We start from the raw sequence: 25,372 nt of genomic DNA, 5'->3' as shown, positions 1-25,372 counted from the left end.
ATGATGACTTCACTCAAAACTCAAGAAGACTGCAGAAAAAGGCTGTTCAAAATATATTTTAAAAATAAGCATGTTCAAAAAAAAAAAAATAATAAGCATGTTCAAATAATCACACCCACCACACAAAGACCTAAACACTCAAGCTACCTGGCTCACTGAGAACAGACAAGCAAACCAAATCCAGGAATACGAGGCCAAGCGGGACAGCAAGTTTGGCTTTAACACTGAGAAGTCACTTTGGGGCTTCCCTGGTGGTGCAGTGATTAAGAATCTGCCTGCCAATGCAGGAGACACGGGTTTGAGCCCTGATCCAGGAAGATCCCACATGCCACAGAGCAACTAAGCCCGTGCACCACAACTACTGAGCCTGTGCTCTAGAGCCCGCGTGCCACAACTAATGAAGCCCGTAGCCCCCGCTCGCCACAACTAGAGAATGTCCACGAGCAGCAACGAAGAACCAATGCAGCCAAAAATAAATAAATTTATTTTTTAAAAAATCAATTCCACATTCATGGATGAATTCCACATTCAGTGCAATCTCTATCAAAATCTCAGAGGACTTTTCTGCAGAAGCTAGAACCTAAAATTTATCTAGAAATCCAAAGAATTCAGAATAGCAAAAAGAATCTTGAAAGAAGTAGTACAAAGTTGGAAGACTTATACTCCAGATTTCAAAACCTACCACAAAGCTACAATCATCAAGAAAGTCTAATGTCAGCATAAGGACAGACATACATATCAACAGGAAAAAACTGAGAGTCCAGAAATAAACTTTTACTTTTAAGGTAAAATACTTTTTGACAGAAGTACCAAGGCATTTGAATGGGAAAAAAAAATAAACAGTACTGGGACAACTGGATATCCATGCAAAACAGATGATTTTAGATCTTTACCTCACACCTTCAATAAAAATTAGCTCAAAATGGGTCACAGACTTTAAATGTAAAAGCTAAAACTATGGAATTCCTAGGTGAAAACACAGGAATAAAACTTTAAAATTTTAAATTTAAAAACTGTAAACAACTATAATAAGTATGCTAAGGGATCTAATGGAAAAAGAGAGCATGCAAGAACAGATGGGCAATGTAAGAAGAGAGATGGAAATCCTAAGAAAGAGCCAAAATGAAATGCTAGAGATCAAAAACACCAACAGAAATGAAGAACATTTTTGATAGGCTTATAGTGGACTGGATACAGCTAAGCAAAGAACCTCATGAAGATACATCAATACAAACCTCCAAATCTAAAAAGCAAATATAACACACATAGAAAAAAAAAGTGAATTTCAAATAACCATGGGACAACTACAAAAGGTATAACATACAAATGTCAATAATAGAGGGAGAAAAAAGAAAGTAACGGAAGAAATATTTGAAACAATGACTGAGAATCTCACCAAATTAATGTCAGACACCATACCACAGATCCAGGAAGCTCAGAGAACACCAAGAAGGAAAAATGCCAGAAAACCTACACCTAGGCATATCATATTCAAACAACAGAAAATTAAAGAAAAAGGTCCTGAAAGAAGACAGAATATAAAAAACACCTACCTGGGACTTCCCTGGTGGTGCAGTGGTTAAGAATCTTCCTGGCAATGCAGGGAACACAGGTTCAAGCCCTGATCCAGGAAGATCCCACATGCCACAGAGCAACTAAGCCTGTGCGCCACAACTACTGAGCCTAAGCTCTAGAGTCCATGAGTCAGAACCATGTGTGCTACAACTACTGAAGCCCGTGTGCCTAGAGTTCATGCTCCACAAAAGAAAAGCCACTGCAATGAGAAACCTGCACAATGCAATGAAGAGTAGCTCCCGCTCGCCACAACTAGAGAAAGCCCACGCACAGCAACGCAGCCAAAAGTAAATAAATAAATAAATTTATTTTTAAAAACCCAAAAAACACCTGCCTATGCAGAAACAAAAGATAAGAATTATATCCGACTTCTCAGAAACCATGCAAGCAAGAAGAGAATGAAGTGAAATATTTTAAAAGTTGAGACAAAAAAAACACCAACCTAGAATTCTATATCCTGTGAAATGATCCTTCAAAAGTAAAAAAGAAATAAAGTCTTTCTCAAACAAACAAAAATGGAGGGAATTTGTTGCCAGAGACCCGGTTCACAAGAAATGTTAAAAGAAGTTCTTTAGAAAGAAGGAAAATAACATAGATCAAAAATTTTGATCTACATAAAAAAAGGAAGAGGGCTTCCCTGGTGGCACAGTGGTTAAGAGTCCACCTGCCGATGCAGGGGACACGGGTTCGTGCCCCGGTCCGGGAAGATCCCACATGCCGCGGAGCGGCTGGGCCCGTGAGCCATGGCCGCTGAGCCTGTGTGTCCGGAGCCTGTGCTCCGCAATGGGAGAGGCCACAACAGTGAGAGGCCCGCGTACAGCAAAAAAAAAAAAAAAAGGAAGAGCATTAAGAAATAAATTGAAGATAAAATTAAAACTTTTATTTTTTATTCTTAATTGATCTAACAGATAATAGTTTATTCAAAATAATATTTGATTATGCATACTTATGTATATATATATAGTGTGTGTGTATGAACGTGCGAGCGTGTGTGCAGGTATGCGCTTATGTATGCTTACATATAAGTGAAATGAATGACAATAAAGATACAAGGGACAGAAAGGAGGAATTAGGATTATTTTGTTATTATGAGGTAATGACACAACCCATGAAGTGGTACAGTTTTATTTGAAAGCGGACTTGGATTATTTGTAAAAATATACTGCAAACTCTAGGGCAACCACTAATAAAAGTTAAAAAAATAAGTATAACTGATATGCTAAGAAAGTAGAGAAAATAGAATCATAAAATGCTCAACTAAAAACATGAAAGACAGGGGCTTCCCTGGTGGCGCAGTGGTTGAAAGTCCGCCTGCCGATGCAGGGGACACGGGTTCGTGCCCCGGGTCCGGGAGGATCCCACATGCCGCGGAGCGGCTGGGCCCGTGAGCCATGGCCGCTGAGTCTGTGCTCCGCAACAGGACAGGCCACAACAGTGAGAAGCCCAAGTACCGCAAAAAAAAAAAAAAAAAAAAAAAAACGAAAGAAAAAGAATGAAAGACAAAAACAGGAACAAAGAACAGGGCAACAAATAGAAAACAGTTACAAACATGGAAGTTATGAATCCAACTATATCAATAATCACTTTGAATGTCAATGATCTAAATGTAATAATGCTGACAACATCAAATGCTGGCAAGGATATGGAGCAACAAGAATTCTCATTCATTGCTGGTGGGAATGCATAACAGTACTGCTACCTTGGAAGATTGATTGGCAGTTTCTCACAAAACTAAACACATACTCTTATTAGATAATCCAGCTATTATGAACTTTGGTGTTTACCCAAAGGAACTGAAAATCTATGAACACACAAAACCCTGCATATGGAAGTTCACAGCAGCTTTATTCATAACTGCCAAAACTTGCAAGCAAAGTGTCCTTCAGAATGGATAAAATTCATCCAGACAATGAAGTACTTTTCAGCATTACAAGGAAATGAGCTATGTAAGCCATGAAAAAACAGAGGAACCCTAAATGCACATTACGAAGTGAAAGCAGCTGATCTGAAATGGCTACATATTATATGACTCCAACCACATGACAGTGTGGAAAAGGCAAAAACAACAGAGACAGTAAAAAGACCAGTGGCTGCCAGAGTTAGGCAGGAGGAAAGGATGCAGTGGCAGAGCACAGAGGATTTTGGGGCATTGAAAATACTCTCTCTGATACTATAATTGTAATCCTCTGTTCAATACTGTCTATATAATGGTGGACACATGTCATTACACATTTGTCCAAAATCGCAAAATGTATACTAAGATGAACCCTAATGTGAGCTATGGGCTTTCGGTGATAAGAATATTGTCAGTGTCGGTTCATCACTTGTCACAAACATACCACTTTGTGGGGGATGTTTGTAATGGGCAGTTATGCGTGGGGGGACATGGCAAACAACGGTGCCTTCCTTTCCATTGTGCTGTGAACTAAAACTGCTCTCAACCAATTAAGGTCTAAAAATGTACACAGAGAGGCATAACAATAAGTTATCCAAAGCTGATACTTCTAAAAGAACTGATTTTTCACTGATTTTTCCCCCTATTTATATTAATTACTCCCATTTGGCTCTCTATTTGGATTGACATGTCAATCAAAGGCAAGTACAATATTCCATCTTGAGCACTTGAGCCGGATCAAATCATAGGCACCCAACAGAAGAGCACGGCTACCACCACAAAAAAAATGTCCTATCTTTAAGTGATAGGAGGAAGGGTTTAAATAAAAGAAAATTACTTTCTCAGTTCTCATTTAGATATTTTATGACTTAAAAAAAGTCTCATCCCACCTGATTTGGATTATGAGCAAAGGAAACCCTAGCAAAAAGCTGATTTAAAAGGAGACTGCACAAGTGATATACTGGCTGCTCCTCTCCTGACCTAGGACGGGCCCTCTCATTCTACCTTCTAATAGTCATATAAGAGCCCAGTCAACAAACTTGTCACAACTCAAAATAGTCAACAATTTAATCGTTATTCAGTAAGGCTAATATATTTGACCCACATCACTGATGCCTTGAATCTACGGCAACAATGCTTCCTCTCTCCTCATTTGATAATCTTCATCCCCTCTCCACCCCAAGATAGTGAAAGGGATGTCTATGTGATCACTACAATCCTTGCAGCTTCCTATGCCTTAACTGTAAAACATCAGGTGAAGACCCTGTATGTCAGGGACTGGAGGAGGTGGCACCAAGGCACTCTTTACTGTAGAAAGCCCGTTCATACGCCAGCGAAGCATCCTTTTAGAACCAAGGCCTCCACTACCAAACGACCTGCCACAACAGCACTTACCAGTGGCTGCACTCATACAACCTAGGTCCTTCTCACTCTCAATAGCCATCTAGCCCATTTTCCCCCTCAGATTATGGCAATCTTTTTCTTTTTCCCCCTACTTTCACATTAGACTTTTGAGACTTCAAATGACTCAAAACTAGAATTTCAGTCCTAATACAAATATAAGTGACAACTCCAATCCAGAAGATTACCTACTGCCAGCTTTGAGAAACGGGTAGCATAAAGTTCCCAAACTATTAATAGCCACCAATGTCTTTTTCTTTTTAAAGCCTTCACAGCTAGGAAAAGTAGATATCACCTGCTGAAATTTACAGTACACTTTCAACCTTACAACAGGGTCAGAATATTACTGTCAGAGGAAAGGCTAGAGCTGCCTTTTAAAAAGGACTTGTAAAATGGTAGACTTACCAAGGTCCAGATCTAGTTTCCAGGCTGAGCAGCTAGACCTCATCCACACCCAGAGGACAGATCTATCTTTCCAAGGGCAGAGTCACATTAACTAAACCTACAAGGCAAACCTGTAAAATCACAATATCCAAAACGACTCATCCCCTCGGTGAGGGCGGGCCCACACAAACAGCCAACTCATCATTAGGGTGTTGTTTGATGAGCACGTAATCCAATCTAGAGGTCAGACAGACTGAACATTTAATGACATCAGGCTCACCAGGCCTGATGAATCCGCATCACAAAAGGAATGGTATTGCCCACACTACCAGATCAATCCAGAGCAATCACCCTCCACTAAAAGGCACAAAGTCCTCTCCCCTGGACAAGGGCTGAATGTCTAAACCATCAGTTCTGAATGACACATTCTTTCTTTAGCTATCCAATCAGGTTACCATCTGAATTTACAGTTCAAGACTAGTCATATACTTGATTGACTATTGGATGTTTTTTAAAAAAAGGATATTTTTGAGACAAGCTGAAAGTGTGATTTGGACTGTATGCTAGATAACTGAGTCAATGTTGATTTTCTTAGATGTGGTAATGAGGATGTGGTTGGGTAGGAGAATATCCTTGTTCTTAAAAGATGCATGCTGAAATCCTGAAGGGTAAAGCACCAGGATGCCTACAACTAACTGGCAAAGGGGAGTGTTTAGGTACACAGAGATGGAGCACCTGTGGCAAAATGTTAACAATTAACAACTGGCCAATCCAATGAAGGAGATGTTGGGATCCCTTGCACTGATTTTTTTTTTTTTTAACTTTTCTGTGGATTTGAAAATTTGCAAAATAAAACATGGTCTTAAGACTACCTGTCTCAGGAAGAAAAACTCGTAATACACAATCAATATAATCTCTTAAAGTTGAACAGAAATACGAAATCAAAGCTACTTTAAAATATGAGCACCAGAGCTGACCAAGACACGAAATACAGCGTACGTGTAGTTTAAAATTTTCCACTAGCCACACTAAAAATAAATAAACAGGTGAAACCAGAAAACTAAAAGATGAGCAAAGACCTTTCTATATTTAAGACACTCCTACAGCTTCCAATGTTTCTATTTTAAAGCTTAGCAAAAAGATATAAAAACCACTGAGATGTTCAAAGTGTCTCAGTGCCGAAAACCAAAGGTTTTTCCCCCTAGCTTCCACAGAAAATATAACAAAAAGTATCCCACCACTGTAAGGAAATGATTCAGCCAGTGCACTCAAAAAGGGAAGGATGTCAGCTCACCAATGTGAACAGTCATGTAGGCTGTCATGCAGGGCTTTCCGAAGCACCGAGTCCTTGTCATAAATGCCCCAGGTAGCTTGTAGTACTGAATCAAGTAAGCAGTCTCCTGCAGTCCGGTTCCAAAGTGCATACAGTCGACTGTCCAAACGTGTAGCCAATTCCAAGGACCAGTTTATAATTGGAGATTCTTCTTCTAACTCTATATGAAGAATTTAAATAACATGTTCATATAAAACATTAATAAAGGAAATTGAAGATGATTCAAAGAAATGGGAAGATATCCCATGCTCTTGGATTGGAAAGAATTAATATTGTTAAAATGGCCACACTAGCCAAAGCAATCTACAGATTTAACACAATCCCTATCAAATTACCCATGACATTTTTCACAGAACTAAAACAAATAATCCTAAAATTTACATGGAACCATAAAAGACCCAGGATTGCCAAAGCAATCCTGAGGAAAAAGAATAAAGCAGGAGGTCTAACCTTCCCAAACTTCAGACAATTACTACACTAATCAAAACAGCATGGTATTGGCACAAAAACAGACATATGGATCAATGGAACAGACAGAAAGTCCAGAAATAAACCCACACACCTATGGGCAATTAATCTTCAACAAAGGAGGCAAGAACATACAACGGGAAAAAGACAGTCTCTTCAGCAAGTAGTGTTGGGAAAGTTGGACAGATGCATGTAATAAAGTTAGAACACACTCTCACACCACACAAAAATAAACTCAAAATGACTTAAAAGACTCAAATACAAGACATCACACCATAAAACTTCTAGAAAACGACACAGGCAAAACATTCTCTGATATAAATCGTACCATTTTTTTCCTTAGGTCAGTCTCCCAAAGCAATAGAAATAAAAACAAAAATAAACAAATGGGACCTAATCAAATTTATAAGCTTTTACACAGCAAAGGAAACCATAAACAAAACAAAAAAACAACCTATGGAATGGGAGAAAATGTTTGCAAATGATTTGACTGACAAGGGCTTAATTTCCAAAATATACAAACAGCTCATACAACTCAACAACAGAAAAACAAACAACCCAATTGAAAAATGGGCAGAAGACCTAAACAGACATTTCACCAAAGACATACACATGGCCAACAGGCACATGAAAAGGTGCTCAACATCACTAATTACTGGAGAAATGCAAATCAAAACTAGAATGAGATACCACCTCACACTGGTCAGAGTGGCCATTATTAAAAAGTCTACAAATAACAAATGCTGGAGAGGGTGTGGAGAAAAGGGAACCCTGTTATACTGTTGGTGGAAATGTAAGCTGGTACAGCCATTATGGAGAACAGTATGGAGATTCCTCAAAAAACTAAAAATAGAGTTGCCATATGATCCAGCAATCCCACCCCTGGACACATATCCGGACAAAACTATAATTCAAAAAGATAAATGCTCCCCTATGTTCAAAGCAGCACTACTCACAACAGCCAAGACATGGAAACAACCTAAATGTCCATCAACAGATGAATGGATAAAAAGATGTGGTACAATGGAATACAACTCAGCCATAAAAAAGAATGAAATAATGTCATTTGCAGCAACATGGATGGGCCTAGAGATTATCATACTAAGTGAAGTAAGTCAGAAAGAGAAATACAAATACCATATGATACCACTTATACGTGGAATCTAAAATACGACACAAATGAACTTATCTACAAAACAGAAACAGACTCACAGACACAGAGAACAGACTTGTGGTTGCTAATGGGGAAGGGGGGGTGGGAGTTTGGGGTAAGCAGATGCAAACTAGTATATACAGGACGGATAGATAACAAGGTCCTACTGTATAGCACAGGGAACTATATTCAATATCCTGTGATAAACCATAATGGAAAAGAACATAAAAAAGAATGTATGTATAACTGAATCACTTTGTTGTGAAGCAGAAATTAACACAATATTGTAAATCAACTATACTTCAATATAAATAAGTAAATAAATAAAATGTTCATTTTCATGCTTCTGCAATTAAGAAATATTCAGTGGAAGAAAGAACCTATTCTCTAGAAGTTAATAGATTTAGTATGTAATTTACTAATAAATTTATTTACTAATAAATTCTGATCAATTGAAATATAAACCTTTGAGTAGTTGAAACACCTTAAGGCTCTAGAATAATCACCTTAAGGCTCTAGAATAATTTACTCCATTTTTAAATTCTTCATGATTTATTTTCTAAAAATTTTTAATATGAAAATATACTCATTCTAGAATAGGAAACAGATAACCAAGGTTTAAAAATGTTTATACCTTTATTCACTCTACCACAGTTAAGAGCTATGAATGAGCACTTCTAACAGCACAATACAACACTGTTCTTAAGGACTTTACATTTTCAATTTAAAGTAGAAATAAACTATGTTGACCATACACCAAACTATTCCAAACCTGACAAAGCAAAAAGTTTATTGAAATCAATAAAAGATAAATATACTCATTAATTCCATGCTTACCTTTTTGAACATCTCTATCAAGCACCTCATCAAATAATTTTTCTTGGACTGTTGGAGGCAAGTCTTCAATATCTACAAAGAAAAACCAGATTTAAAAAATCTTTATATGTCTCATAACTGAAAAAATTCGATGCCAGCATCTAACAGTAACCTCCTCTAAAATAACTGCCTTTCCACCGAAGGCTGTCGAATAGCTTCTTTTAAAAAACATGCATGTATCTCGTGTGTGTGTGTATGAGGTGTAAAATATTTCCTTTCTGTACTTCATTATCAAAACTGTGATCTATCTACAAACAATAAAAAGAAAATCATTTGGACCACTAATTATATACAGCTATTATCAAAACAACAAGAGATAACAAATGTTGACGAGAATGTGGAGAAAAGGGAACCCTTGTGCACCAGTGGTGGGAATGTAAACTGGTGCAGTCACTATGGAAAACAGTATGAAGTATCCTCAAAAACTATCATATGATCCGGCAATCTCACTTCTGGGTATACAGCCAAAGGATATGACAACAGGGTATCGAAAAGGTATTTGTACCCATGTTGGTTGCAGCATTACTCGCAATAGCCAATATATGAAAACAACCTAAGTGTCTATCAATGGGTGAATAAATAAAGTAGATGTGATATATCTATACAATGCAGTATTATTAAGCCATGAGAAAGAAGAAAATCATGCCATTTGCAACATACAGAAGGACCTTGGAGACATTATGCTAAGTGAAATAAGCTCAACAGAGAAAGACCAATATTGTATGGTATTACTTACATATGGGATCTTAAAAAAAAAAAGTCAAACTCATAGAAACAGAGAGTAGAAAAGCAGCTGCCAGAGGCAAGGCAGGAAGGGATTAGGGAGAAATTGCTAAAAGAGTACAAACGATAAACCATAAAATGAAGACAGCTAGGATTAAATGCAAAACATAGTAACAATAGTAACGCTGTATTGTACAATTGAAATTCACTAAGACAACAAAACTTAATGTTCTCACCCAAAATATAAATAAATAGATAGATAAATAAATGTGAGGTGATGAATGTGTTAATTAACTAGATGGGGGGAATCTAGTTAATTAACAGTTAACTTTCACAATGTATAAATCAAATCACCACAAAGTACACTTTAAATATTTTACAATCATCTATGTCAATGATAATTTAATAAAGTTGAAATAAAAGAAAAAAGAACAGAGCTATCTAATATTCGAGTTAAAATAACAACAACTACAAACAAACAAATTTTTGTTTGTTCTCTTTCCCCCACACTCTCAACCTCTGCTCAGGACTGTGATTTTCAGACTTCAGAATCTCCTTATACAAGTTACTGAGCCATTCACTTTGGCACGCAGATTTCTGTTTTCCTCACCTTCTCAAATTCTCTATGCTCTCTGTTCAGTTTACTAATTGAGTAGTCTAGAGTAAGAAGCATTACCCTTACAAAAATGTTTTAACCTTAGAACTATTTTCAACTTAAAATCTAATCATCACTTGAAGTACTAAGTTTAAATATACAGAGTGCATTTCAAATGAAATTTATCTGATTTTTAAAAGCTTAGTTGTTATTTTCTACCATTTTGTAAATACCTCTGTTCATATCTCAATATAAAAAAAGCTCAAAACACTCAAAACCAAAATATAAGTTTTATTTAGAACCTTTTGGTGTTTACTGCATTTATTCAATGCCAACTGACAAAAAACAGCCTGGAAGACATTTCCACTTGTCATGGAACTGAAAAATAAAAGGTTGCTTCACAAATATAGTAGAAATTAACGTAGTAAGTGAAGAAAGTAATGGCACTTTCAAAAGAATGCCAGTATCTTTGACTCAAATAACTTGACTCTACCCATCAAAAACCCATGTTCTGATCTTATCTCCTAATATCAGGTAACCAATAGTTATCTATGAAAAGAAAAAGAAAAAAAGCAGACTGATCATATTCTAAAATAAAAACAAAGAGAAAAATAAATGGATAAAACAGACTTTTTAAAATATCTGAGGCCCACAAAGAAGTCACTTATTATCAGCTGCTGTCTTCCTATCAGCTCTAAGGCATTAGTTTATAAATGGCCCTTGTACTGGTCACTTCCAGTAAAACAGGGTAATCAAGTAATTTAAGATCCACATATAGTAGCTAAGTTATCTGTTTTCTAACAGAAACATTTTCATTCAGACATTAAAAAATTATAATAAAGTTGAAATTTATTTTCACACAGAGATTTGGAGTTACCTGCTGGCAACGTAAATGTTACAAGGTCAGTTAGGAAATAGCAAGCAAAATCCCCCTTTCTCTGATGAAGAGAGGCAGCTATCTCACGCCGGATTTGCTCTGTCAGTTCAGGACACACCATTGCTGGAATACACTTTGCGGCTTGTTGAGACACCTTAAATACAAAAGAAACTTTCCTCTACATCTCATTTATCATCAGTGGAAGCAGAAAACAATAGTGTATAAAAGAAATTACCAAAAATTCCCAGTAACTCAAGGTGTTTTTGTTTTTGTTTTAAATATATGAGGTACTGGGTGTTATTTCCTCAATAGTGTAAGTATATATCAGTACAACTTCCCTGGAAAACAGTGATAAAAATGTTTTACCCTCTCAACTCAGCAGTTCTACTTTCTAGTGGAGTTTATCCCAAGGAAATACACAAAGATGCATATAAAAATTTATGTAAAATGGAGTTGTTCGCAAACGTTCATCATAGGAGGGGGAGGGAGGACAAAAAACAAAGTAAGAATAACCATCATGCCCCTAATAAAAACATTCTTATTAAAAAACAGGGAATTCTAGCTCACAGAGAAAGAGGAAAGTACAAACACTCTTCTGCTCTGTTAAGAATATTTCAAGTACTTTGACTTAGAGTAAAGAAAAGCAGGTTTTTTTAAATAAATTTATTTATTTTTAGTTATTTTTGGCTGTGTTGGGTCTTCATTGCTATGCACGGGCTTTCTCTAGTTGCGGTGAACGGGAGCTACTCTTCATTGCAGTGCGCGGGCTTCTCATTGCGGTGGCTTCTCTTGTTGCGGAGCACGGGCTCTAGGCACGCGGTCTTCAGTAGCGCGGGATCTAGAGCACAGGTTCAGCAGTTGTGGCGCACGGGCTTAGTTGCTCCACGGCATGTGGGATCTCCCTGGACCAGGGATCAAATCCATGTCCCCTGCACTGGCAGGCGGATTCCCAACCTTTAAAGGGTTAGTTCCCAATGACTTCAAATCCCTCCCCACTTGTTACAATTCTGATTTTTTTTTTTTTTTTCTGTTTTTTGGCCGCACCACACAGCATGTGGGATCTTAGTTCCCCGACCAGGGATCAAACCCGCAACCCCTGCTGTGGAAGCACGGCATCTTAACCACTGGACCGCCAGGGAAGTCCCTATAATTCTTAATTTTTTAAAAAAGCATCTGGCTTCTCCGAGTGTAAAACAGACAACCAATCTCTGCAGTAGTACAATTCGACGGGAATGAAATCTGAGCACCGGTGTAGAGAGCACTACCACAGAGAACCTCTAAACAAGGAGGCGGCTAGAACTTTCCTGTCCTTTTTAAATGATGAATAACAACAAACGATGAAAAGACATTATCTTACATTTAACTTGTACTCCTTTTGTGGAGCTCAAGAAATCTATATACAGAGAATTCTGAAATCCAAGGTGAGTATCTGCTAAAGAGGAAATGAGTCTGGTGTGACCCTGAGCGAGCCAGTTAGCTCTGTCCTCTGCTGTCACTACAGACGCAGCCACTAACCTGGACGACCTTCCTGAATGCAGACTTCCAGTCACAAGTGGGGCTTGGAGCAGCAGATCTTCCAACAAGCCACACAAAGAATAAGTTTTACTGATAATGTCATCTACATAACACACGTGGACAGCTTAATTGTAATTACTATTAAGGTAAGTAAACAGTATTTCAAAAACCCTGCATACCCAACGCAACCATTAGACATCCTATTCTGAAAACTACACAAAAATTCAATTCTCCTAAACTTTACTAGCCAGGATTACCAGTAACAATGAAATTGTCACCACATCTTATCTCCATAAGCCCAATCTAAGCAACACTAAAACTGTGGAAAACCAAATATTAAATATTTTCAGAATATAACGGACTATTTCTCAAGTCAAAGCATTAAAATGCATCTCAAAAGTAAATTCAAAAATAGCTTATCTCAATGTGCTAACCCCCCGCCCCTTTCCAAAATCCTGGGAAGATTTTTTTCAAAAACTACTTGGACTGAAACCTGAATATTGCAAACACCCCAAGAGAAACCTTACAGCTGGTGATTGGCCTCTAAGCTTCCTTCTCCCGCCACCATCCTTAAGCATATGTCCCTGAGGCCTGCCTCTCATCTTCTAGCCCAGGGGTCCCCAACCCCCGGGCCATGGACCGGTACCGGTCTGCGGCCTGTTAGGAACCGGGCCGCACAGCAGGAGGTGAGCAGCGAGCGAGCCATGCTTCACCTGTCGCCCCCATCGCTCTCATTACCGCCTGAACCATCCCCCACTCCCGCCTCCCCTCCCCACCGTCTGTGGAAAAACTGTCTTCAACGAAACCGGTTCCTGGTGCCAAAAAGGTTGGGGACCGCTGTTCTAGCCTCTTTAACCTGAGTCTCAACCATCTCCTTAAGCTACTGGTTAACCTAGGGTCCATGAACTTGGGAAGGGACCATGAATTAGAATAGGAATTTCAATCAAATTTAAATCCTTCATTTTCACTAACCTCTTGCCTACATTTAAAATGCATTTTCTTTTCTTTTCTTTTCTTTTTTTTTTGCTGTATGCGGGCCTCTCACTGTTGTGGCCTCTCCCATTGCTCTGGACGCACAGGCTCAGCGGCCATGGCTCACAGGCCTAGCCGCTCCGCGGCATGTGGGATCTTCCTGGACCGGGGCACGAACCCGTGTTCCCTGCATCAGCAGGCACACTCTCAACCACTGCGCCACCAGGGAAGCCCTAAAATTCATTTTCTTTACATCACATATATTTAATATTCTGATAACTATTTCAATATAACTGATTTCCTTTGTAACCCTATTTTTTATTTTATACATTTAAAAACAGTATTTTGAGAAGAAGTCCACAGGTTCCACCAGACTACAAACAGTATCCATTATCTAAAATCCAATTAAACCCCCGGCCCAGACACATATTCCCAAAATATAATGTTCTCCTGTTCCCATCCCAAAAGTACTTGGCTCTGTGCCCTGTCTGCAGACACATCCCTTAGTCCAGACTCATACTCTCCCCCTTCCAGTCTCCCTACTGGCCCCTTCAGTTCTGTCCTGTAGAGTGCCTACTCCACTGAGACTAAATTCCATCACTGACTTTGTTCTTCCCCTAGAACAAGCCTCCTTTCCACCTCCCCCATCTTGTACCAAGGTGGTCTCTGTGTACCACAGAATATAGCAAAAATTATAGTATATCACTTCCTACATTAGGTTATATAGAAAAGACACTACAGTTTCTACTTGAATCATTCTCTCATGCTCTCTCCCTCTCTTGGATCACTTGCTCTAGGTGAAACCAGCTACCACATCACAAGCAGGCCTACTGAGGGGCCCACGTAACAAGGATTTGAAGCCTCCTGCCAACAACCAGGTGAGTGTACTTGGAACCAGATCCTCTAGTCCCCGTCGAGCCCCTGGCAGTTTGTAACCTCATGAGACCCTGAGCCAAAATCATTCAGCTAAGCTGCTCCTGGACTCCTTACTCTCAGAAACTGTGATAACAAGTGTTTGCTGTCTTAAGCTGCTAAGTTTTGCGGGGATTTGTTACACAGCAATAAATAATAAACACACTGGGGTTCTACCGTCTTCCTGCTGTTAGTCCCCAGAATGCTCTTAGAAGGCCGGCGACTTACACCAGTCCCTCCAGAACCTTCTCATAGTCCTCTACCAGCCTGAGAGAAACCTATGTATCCCCTAAAGACTTGAGCCTTGGTTCACAGCTGCCTTCTCTCTCCTGTCTCCAGCCACCACCAGCAACTATAACTCCACATGCCAGCCCTTCCAGTACACAACTGGGCATCACAACACAAATGTAGCCAGACCTCAGATACTACAGGAACTACTTCTTACTGTTCCATCCCATGTTCCAGAACTCTGGTCTCTCTAATCACACAGCTGCTTTTCAAACAGCCCCCTTCTCCCTTATCCTCAATAAGCCTGCCCTTTGTTTTCAGCATGGCTGTCTCTCAAGCCCTCCTTTGCTCTATCAGGTGCCCCTGGTTACACTGGACTCTTACCAAACTAAACTCACGGCTAGCCATCTCAATCATGCTTTCATCTAACGTTCATAATTATTAATCCCCTCACCCCATGCTTTGTACATAAATGTTCCCAGATATTGGCGAACTTAAATGTGCAAGTAAGCATACACAGGAGTATACTGACCAAATTGGATTTGAATCCACAACTGATCTAACTCTCTGCACTTTTACCCTATTTCTCTTATCATTAAAAAAAAAATTACCTGGAGACTTCCCTGGTGGTCCAATGGGTGAGACTCTACACTCCCAAGGCAGGGGGCCTGGGTTTGATCCCTGGTCAGGAAACTATATCCCACATGCATGCTGCAACTAATAGTCCGCGTGCCACAACTAAGAGTCTGCATGCCACAACTAAAAAGTCCACATGCTGCAACTAAGATCCCGCATGCCTCAACTAAAGATCCCGCATGCCGCAAATAAGATGTGGAGCCGCATAAATAAATAAATGAATATATTTTTTAAAAATTACCTGGATAATACAGTCACATCCTAATTCATTTGCAACCTCTGTCATTTGTAACATGTACCTAGTTATCTAATCCAGAAACCCCAGAATCAACTCTGACCCCTAACTCACCATTACTCCCCATGGCCAATCTATCCACTTAGTTCTGCCTACATCACCAGCATCTCTCTCAAACCAGCCCACTTCTTTCCTTTGCTGTTGCCACTACTGTCCCAGCAGAGTTCCTGCCAGCATCACTGCAATGTCCTGCTAACCAGGCTTGCCCCTCTCTAAAGTGAGCAGCCGGGCGTCACTGGTGGCGCAGTGGTTGAGAGTCCGCCTGCCGATGGAGGGGACACGGGTTCGTGCCCTGGTCTGGGAAGATCCCACATGCTGCGGAGCAGCTGGGTCCATGAGCCATGGCCACTGAGCCTGCGCGTCCGGAGCCTGTGCTCCGCAACGGGAGAGGCCACAACAGTGAGAGGCCCGCATACCGCAAAAAATAAAATAAAAAAAAATAAAGTGAGCAGCCAAAAGACAGTCTGATCTTGTCACTCCCCTGCCACTCTACCTAACCCTTTTTAAAGCCTTATTCTGCCCTCAGAATAATTTTCAAATTCTTTGGCCTAGAAGATCCTTCACACTGTGTCCCCTACTTGCCTCTCTCACTTCCCCTTTGCCATCACAACCCTGCTGAGCTACCTGCAAGTTCCAAATTCGCCACAAATACCACCACACTTGCCTCTGAATAAAATGTTTCCTCAACTCCCTTCTCTCCACCTACTGTTTGAGGCTAATTCCTCCTACTCCTTCCTTCATTTTACTCTCAGCTAAAATGTTACCTGCTACAGGTAAGAAGGTAAGATACCTCAAAACACTTTCTCAAGCACTCTCCACAGCACCTGGCATTTACATCTCTGAAACTGCACTCTGGGGATTTCCCTGGTGGTGCAGTGGTTAAGAATCTGCCTTCCAATCCAGGGGACACGGGTTCAAGCCCTGGTCTGGGGAGATCCTACATGCCGCAGAGCAACTAAGCCCAGGCGCCACAACTACTGAGCCTACGCTCTAGAGCCCGTGAGCCACAGCTACTGAGCCTGTGTGCCACAACTACTGAAGCCCGCATGCCTAGAGTCCGTGCTCTGCAACAAGAGAAGCCACCGCAACGAGAAGCCCGCACACCACAACGAAGAGTAGTCCCCGCTCACCACAACTAGAGAAAGCCCGCTCACAGCAACGAAGACCCGAGGGAGAGAGGGAGAGAGGGAGAGAGGGAGAGATGGGGAGACGGGGAGAGGGGGAGAAAGAAAAAGGGAGAGAAAGAGAGAAAGAAAGAAAAAGTTTTTTTGAAAAAAAAAAAAACCCTGGACTCTATAGAGTAACTGTACCTGGAGATTCATTGAAGGAAGAGCCAATGTCTTCACAATTATAGCCCTTTTATGCACAGTGCCTGGCACGTAGTAGGTACTCAATAAATGTTAGCTGAATGAATGACAGATACATCCCAGTTTTTTTAAAATCAAACACATGACTCAAATATTGTAGCAAAATGTCCTGTTTTAAAAACACATATCCTTAAAAATTATTTACTTCTGTTGAAGTCTAAGTTTAATGTCATTTTTAAAAGAAGACAGAAGATTGAATCTAAAACATTTAAGAACTGAGAAACATTATAACATCAAAAATGAAAACTAAAGAACACATTTCCTTCATAGAAAAGAATGTTTAATCAAAATGTCACACTCACCTCTGTAAGCAATATTGCTAGCATATCCTGCCTCTGAAAACGTATAGCCAGATGTACCAGAGTATAGCCAACATCGAAAGCCGAAGGACGGTTCAGCAAGCGCACTTCATCTGCAGTGAGCTGACGGGCAATGTCCCCTCCTGATGATTTGTATGCTTCTATAGCAGCTAAATCACCTTCTACAACCCCTAAAACAAGCATCAAGACAGAAAAAAGTTCAATTTTATTTTTCTTCAAAAAGCATAAACCTGTAGCATTCACTCTAAACTCTGATTCTCTGTGCTTCCTGGATCCCGGGGCATCATTTAAATGTCCTACAGAATATAAGGAAAATTGGGCTTCCCTGGTGGCGCAGTGGTTGAGAGTCCGCCTGCCGATGCAGGGGACACGGGTTCGTGCCCCAGTCCGGGAGGATCCCACATGCCGGGGAGCGGCTGGACCCGTGAGCCATGGCCGCTGAGCCTGCGCTCCGCAAGGGGAGAGACCACAACAGTGAGAGGCACGTGTACCGCAAAAAAAAAAAAAAAAAAAAAAAAGAATATAAGGAAAATTATAGTGTATTCCTTTCCATTTCCTTCCAGAATTAGAACTGCCTAGTTAGGCACTTACCATCACATTAGTGCTGGTTCCATGCTCTGGTAATGTTTAGAGAAATTATTAGAATATATTAATTGGATCAAAGATCAACAATCTAGTGTGAGCAACTAGACTTCACAAAAGACACTAAGTTCCTGTTCTGGTCCTGGCTCTGCAGAAACCAAGGAGACAGGGATGTGCTTCCCGTTGGTGTTGGGCTGCTTTTGCCCTTTATTCTGTCTTTCTTTTTTTTGGCACACTGGGCAGCTTTGCAGGAATCTTAGTTCCCGGACCAGGGATCAAACCCGGGCCCACAGCAGTGAAAGCACCAAGTCCTAACCACTGGACTGCCAGGGAATTCCCTCCGCTGCACTTTTAAAACTGGATCAAAACAAATGCTGAGCCTTCCACACTACTGTTTTGTTAGCCGGAGACGACTTAGAGCAGTCAAAACTATTTTTAATGTAAGTAAAAGTTAGCAATATTTTGATTTCAGAATTTCTCTTAGCCAAGTCTTCCTTACACCCATTAAGAATTATTAATACAGTAAAACTTGAGCTAGATGATTCTGAACAGAAACAGGCTAAAATAAGACACTATAAACCAGTTGGGGAGTAGAGATACAAAACAAGTATCAATTTTTCCAAATCTATAAAGAACTTTCCATTCCCACTGAACCATGCTATTATTCTTAACACAAATTAATGTTAGGTAATGACAAAAATCCTATTTATTAAGCAGTACAGTACATCTATGGATAATAAATAGCCTTGGCAAAAAATGAAGGTGTAGGTTAGCTTCAAATTTACCACAAATAGTATTAAACACACACACACACACACATACAAGACTGTAGGACTAAATAAGTTTGTTTCCTAAATTACATCAAGAAAAATTTGTTACATAAAATGCTACTACTAGCTAGAAATATTCTTAGGGTACTTTTAAAAAAAGCATTTTAAACTGCTATCTTGAATTAGGAATTAGATAAATAAGACCTATTCCTTAGATTATTACAGATTGATACAATGCAACAAGTTCCCCTGTTATTAAAAATAACAAAGCTTTAAAATGATAATTTCCACATTCACCGAATGCCCATGACACATAAAGCAATATGCTGGGCACTGTGAGAAACATAAACACAGTAAAAACATGATTCCTATACTCAAAACAGTCCTTCATCACATTTGTGAGCCATAAAAAGCCAGCGTCCAAGTTTTCCAACTCTGGGATCAAAGATCCCTTCTGCAAAACTAGATCCTCTCACCAGAAAAATGACCCCCTCCCCCTGAAACATATATTTTTCAGGTTAACAATCCATGATTTCAAATGAGAATACCTTATAGAAATTTTTATTTTCACAGCAACATAGGTTAATACATTCCTCAATATAAACACCTAAGGACAGCTATAGCCCCCACTGCAATACATAAAGGACTTCAACACACCCTTACAAGGCTTAGTGCCCTGGGGAAATCATCAAGGCTAAAATGTAATATAGTTGGCATGAGATAAGGGTAGGTGAACCTTCTCAAAAGGGCAAACCTGAAGAACAGACACACAGATCTAAAATCTGCTTAACTTGTTTTAATGAACAGATGAGAATAATCTAGTAGAGCTCATAACTTTTTGAATAATTTAATGCTGTATATTTTTTTCAAACTGAACATGCCCTACTCCATTTCCTTTTGTGTGTATATATTTCCTTATGAAGGCAACTATTGTTCACTTCAGTTCTATCAAAGCTATTAATAACTTTCTAGGTGTGTGCAGTATCACCACACCTTTTACAGTTCTTAGCTTCAACCTAAAAATATGTATTTATAAAATTTCTTTGTATGATGTAAGAAATGTTCTAGGCACTTCCAAAAGCAACACAAGGACCAAAAGGTCTGATTTACCTGAAAAGATAAAGAGGAAGACCTGCACAGTACATGTATATGCGTGTGTGTGTAAATACACACATATTTTTTTGTTTCCCAAAGACAAAGATGAAGTAGTCTAAAGGTAAACGTCAACTAACTTTGTTCTTTTGGTTGGAGGAAGGGGAGATCTTTTAAATCACTGTCTTCACTATTTTTAGCTAACTCATCAAATAGCTGATGTCTGAAAGAATCTCATCTTAGAAATACTTGCTTAAGAATTCATTTCCTCTCTAATGTTTCTGAAGGATTTCTGTAATTAGAAACTAATTAGCTAGCCGAAGGTGGGGAGGATTACAGACCAAACAGCACAACGAAGTCAGCAACTGTGCTTTGGAATTATGATTTACAGTCTGCCTTCAAACTAAACGTTTTTAATAAAAACAGAACTTCAAATGATGAACTGCATGGTACGTGAATTGTATCTCAATAAAGCTGACATATACACACACAAACTGGACTTCTATTTGGCCTAATCCAAGACATAAAAAACAATTATTTCCCCTGACCACAAGCTCTGCACTAAACTGCAAATAGGGAATCCTGCCCCGACTAGCATGGAATATACACAGGAGGGCAGAAAATGAGGGTGAACAGAATAGAGATTCTGTTCTCTATTCATCACAGCATAAAAAACCTCCAAACTTTCCAGAACGTGAAAAACACAAATTTAAGCATAGGGACAAAATAATATTTAAAAGAAAACTATTTTAATGTCTAATGTTTGGGAATATGTAATTCCATTCTTTTCATTAACCATAATTTAGAGCTCACAGTTTCAGTTACTGGTGAGTTTTTGGCTACAAAGATGAGTAAATTTATTACAAATCAAATTTCATGAGAATGTCAATGAACTGTCCTAATTTTTGTTGTATCTCTATTACACACTGCTCGAGAGGAGCCAGTGATTAAAGTTTCTTCACAGATGGGTTTTCACTGTAAACATGGTGTCTAAAGAATGTGGCCTATACTGAGATAATTTAAGTTTTAGCTACCACATGTTTTCTACTTGAGGGGGGGGAAGCATCAGATTATATGCAAAACAACTTACAAAATGTCTTTGAGTTCTTCACATAACATTACGTTTTTACCACCTTTTAAGATTACGGAATAAAACGGAAAGCAGAAAAAAAGTAAAAGAGTTAGTAGGTAGGAAAATACAGTAAATAAATCTAAGTGGTAAAACCTCACTTAAAGTAACAAAGATCAGGAAAAAGCGGGAAAGTTCCAGCAGAAGAGAAAGAGGTGACGTACACATGCTTTCTAGGTTACTGACATATCACACTATCTCCAAGAGTAACTAAAGCATCTTAATATGTTGTTTTGAAAATTTAACAAATGTTAAATATTACATGTTCTGTCCCTTCCTCTTCCATGTTATGAAGGCAAATTAAAAAGACAGCTGAGGGCTTCCCTGGTGGTGCAGTGGTTGAGAATCTGCCTGCTAATGCAGGGGACACGGGTTCGAGCCCTGGTCTGGGAAGATCCCACATGCCGCGGAGCAACTAGGCCCGTGAGCCACAACTACTGAGCCTGCGCGTCTGGAGCCTGTGCTCCGCAACAAGAGAGGCCGCGATAGTGAGAGGCCCGCGCACCGCGACAAAGAGTGGCCCCGCTTGCCACAACTAGAGAAAGCCCTCGCACAGATACGAAGACCCAACACAGCCATAAACAAATAAATAAATAAATTTAAAAAGAATAACAACCCAAGCTAAGCTGTAGGATGTTATTTGAAATTCAAAATAGAGTCTCAGGAAGATAAATAAACCAAGTGCCCACTGTTTAAAAAAAAAAAAAAGACAGCTGAAGGCACTCTAAGAAGATTAACTTTATAAAACTAATCTGCTGTATCAATATACATTCAAAATTGAGTGAACTACACAACTAGCTAAGTGGTGGTGCATAATTACAGATAAAGGAAAGTTAATATACTTTAAAAGCATAAAGACCTGAGAGTAAGTGAAATTATTAAAAAAAAAAAAAAAAGCTCATCTTGTTCTATAAGCTGGGCCAGGAGTAGAATTTAACATATTTTGAAGTCACGGGTCACAACTCACTGGGGACACTTCACAGCTACTATGGAACTCCGTTGGTTAGAATATGGAGCTGGCTCATAGATGTTTAGAAAACAGACTTATTTTTTCCCCCATATATGGCACCGTTTTCAAAGTTTTGCCTTGTTTCTTTTGACATAAAACCATAATGGTAACTAACTTTGAAAAGAATGCCAAATGGTAAAAAAAAAGCCAGGACTTACCTGAGCCCACATGGGCCAGCTCAACACTACCCTGGAGTTCTATGGTAGCTGTGACATCACAGCATGGTTTATGCTGTGGGGTCAGGGTGGACTTGGAGTCAGCTGGCACAATTTCAGGAGCCCTTAAAGAGAAAAGTTAGTTTTAAGTGGTAATGTTCAGAATGTCCTTTACCATGGTCAGTAGAAAGATGCAGATGTGGTGGCTACGAGGTCTGGGTAGTTTTCCTCTATTCAGAGTTTAATTCACTTAACTGTCTTTGCATATTAAAAAGGAAACTATACCACCCAGTTATACTTTTTCTTCATACTCCTAACCATTTGGCTATAGTTCAAAGACAAACTTGGCTTAGACAGACACAGCAATCTCTTTCAATACTCAAACATGACCTTCTTTTTAAATAAAATGACCTCAATATTTTTAAATGTATCTTAAGTAGACACAAGCTATGGCAATCCCAAAAATAGTTTGAGCAGACCAAACAAATCACCTCCCAGATGCATTTTTTACATAATAACCAAAGGCAACAAGTTAAAATCTACCATTTCTATTCCTAGAATAGTGCTACTGAACAATAATCTTTTCAAAAAAACCAAGAGATGAAAACCACAAATTGGAAATAAATTCTTAATCTATACTTTATCACGATGGGTTTCTATTCAATTCATTCAATAAACTTACTCCATTATGAAAACATTTATTGATTGACTGATTGATTGCCACACCGTGCGGCTTGCAGGATCTCAGTTCCCCAACCAGGGATTGAAAGCAGTGAAAGCCCAGAATCCTAACCACTAGGCCACCAGGGAACTCCTGAAAATATCCTCTTCAGAAAAATTAAAAACTCAAATTATAGGGAAGTCAAAATAATCTCTAAATAAGGCCTTTAAATGTTCTATTATTAACCATGACAAACTATGCCAAATGTAGCTTATACTTTGGTGCTCTTACCTCCTTAAATCTTTGATCAGATTGTTAACAACCAAACTGCTGTGAAAATATAAATCCCCAAAGTCATGAAAAAAAATACCTGAATTGATAGAGTACCTTCATAAGAAAGAAGATCTTGCCATGCAGGAAGAATTACTGCTAAAAGCACAATGGAAGGATATAAAGGAACATGTCACAAAGTTATCTTTGGGAAGGTGATCAGAGATGAGGACCAGTGTTAATGGGTTAAAGATGAATGTGAGTTACAATCAGAAAGGTTACTTAAAATATTGCCAAAAAGTCAACTGAAGGGATATTAAAGTTCTTAAAATCTGAGGTTCTGGTCAAATAAAATAGTATATGTCAAAACCACATTCTGCACTGAAACCAAGTCCAAAAGTTTTTGACTTCAGGTAAAAATTTCATCTGTCAAGTTATCCTGGCCAAATCTGAAACCACATATTAGATTTTTAGAATTATGCTATTTTAGATTGGCCTTCTAAGAGGAACTGAATAGTCTAGCCACTCTCTTTTACCAGTGAGAAAATTAGAGGATAAATAAGCATTTTAAAAGGGACAAACAGATAAAGAAGAAAATCTCTCACAACATAACTTTATACTATTCAGATTATGTCCATATAACTCTTCTTCTAGCCAAAAATACTGATAGAATTAAGACAGAGAATCATCAAATTGGAAGAGATATTTAAAAGTTAGTGCATCTTGATGTGGTCCCCAAGTAGAAGCACAAATCAAGAAAGTCCCTATAATTCGCTACTGCAAGAGAAGGCTCCACAGCTTCCGTTAATGCTCATGGCCCCACAACTATCCACATAGAACTATGGATCTACCACCGAATGGTAGATGTTTCCCCAAAGAGTTTCAGGCCCATACCAACAACCCATCAGAATCCTCACTATGGCATGTCTAAAACTGATTTTCATGTTTTCTACATTTAGGAAAAAATGATACTGCTATCCAACCCAAGTGTCCAAACAAAAAACCTGGGTATCTTTCTTAACTCTCCCCTCAGCCCCAATATCAATTCTTCCAAGTTTTATCCAACCTACCTTTTTAAAGTCTCTCTCAAATACATCCCCCTTACCCCATTTTCCACTGCCTCCACCTTAGGTAAGGCCGTACTCTTTCTCACCTGGATTGCTATAATTTCCTCCTTAAAAGGTCTGCTTGCCTCCACTGCTGCCCCCTCCCAATCTAGTCTCTAGGCTATGACCAGAGTGAGCTCCCCAAACCACAAATCAGATTAAGGCAGTGTCCTTCCAAATGTTTACCACTGCCCTTACATTAAGAGCGAAAATCTTCAACCAGATGAACAGGCCTTGAAAGGTCCAGCATTATCCTGCAGCTATTTCTCACAGCTCCCATTCTATACTCCAGCCCTATAGACTTCTTTCAGTTGAATGGATGGGCCATGCTCTCTTGCCTCTGGAGTCTTAACAAATGCAATTCCCTCTGACAGAAGCACTCTTTTCCCTCTTCTAAGGTTTTGGCTTAGATGTCACTTCTTCCTGAAAGCCCTCTCCAAATGTCCAAATGAGATTAGGGTACATACTCCTCCTCTAACACCCTATACTTCCTCTCCTGAACTTATCACACTATTATTGACCTGTTAAATTATTTCTTCACTGGACCACAAGCTCACTGAGAGCCCTGACTTCTTTCCCGGTGCTTGGAAGCACACTCAATGATTGTCTGAATGCATAAATGAGTGGACGAACAAACAAATAAAAGGTGAAAATGAAGACAATTCTGAAAAGCAAGTGGAGGGTGGAGCAGGTTGGACATTTGTCTTTTGAGATTTTAAGATATCTAATAAAGCCATAATTGTTTAAGCAAAAATGTGATACTGATGTAAAAAAAAAAACATCAAACTAAAGAGCCTCAAAACAAATGAAGCAGAATCATTTTATATATGACAGAACCACCCAAATCAATGGGGAAAGAATTTAATAAATCATATTAATGGAAATTATCTGTAAAAAATATTTTAATCCTTAGTTCAATCGAAAAAACTGTGAAAAACAAAGATAAAATGTTATAACTCTCCCCACAAAAAAAAGGTAAAGAAAATGTGCAAATATGTCTGGTACATATCTTTAATATATACATTATTTATATTCATATGGACTTGATACAACTTGATAAAATCACAAAGGAAA

The 25,372-nt window shown here is 39.0% G+C and overlaps 1 protein-coding gene across 3 annotated transcripts in view; it reads right to left on the bottom strand.

Annotated features, from left to right (window-relative positions):
• The window catches only part of ZRANB1 (zinc finger RANBP2-type containing 1), a 69,022-nt gene that overhangs the window by 7,836 nt on the left and 35,814 nt on the right, over positions 1-25,372 (bottom strand). For 2 of the 3 annotated variants that reach the window (XM_004265729.3, XM_033420781.2), the window contains 4 exons: positions 17,507-17,694; positions 11,280-11,433; positions 9,046-9,117; positions 6,549-6,747 (listed from right to left, as the gene is read on the bottom strand). In XM_004265729.3, the coding sequence (XP_004265777.1) occupies positions 6,549-6,747; positions 9,046-9,117; positions 11,280-11,433; positions 17,507-17,694 (613 nt within the window). Of the gene's footprint in view, positions 1-6,548; positions 6,748-9,045; positions 9,118-11,279; positions 11,434-17,506; positions 17,695-22,264; positions 22,387-25,372 lie in introns of all 3 variants that reach the window. The other variant, XM_049696644.1, reaches the window with a different exon arrangement.

This window comes from Orcinus orca, chromosome 14, assembly GCF_937001465.1.
Source record: "Orcinus orca chromosome 14, mOrcOrc1.1, whole genome shotgun sequence".
Taxonomy (NCBI): Eukaryota; Metazoa; Chordata; class Mammalia; order Artiodactyla; family Delphinidae; genus Orcinus; species Orcinus orca.
The sequence above is the reverse complement of the archived record's forward strand: the minus strand, read 5'-3'. Positions and strand labels throughout refer to the sequence as shown.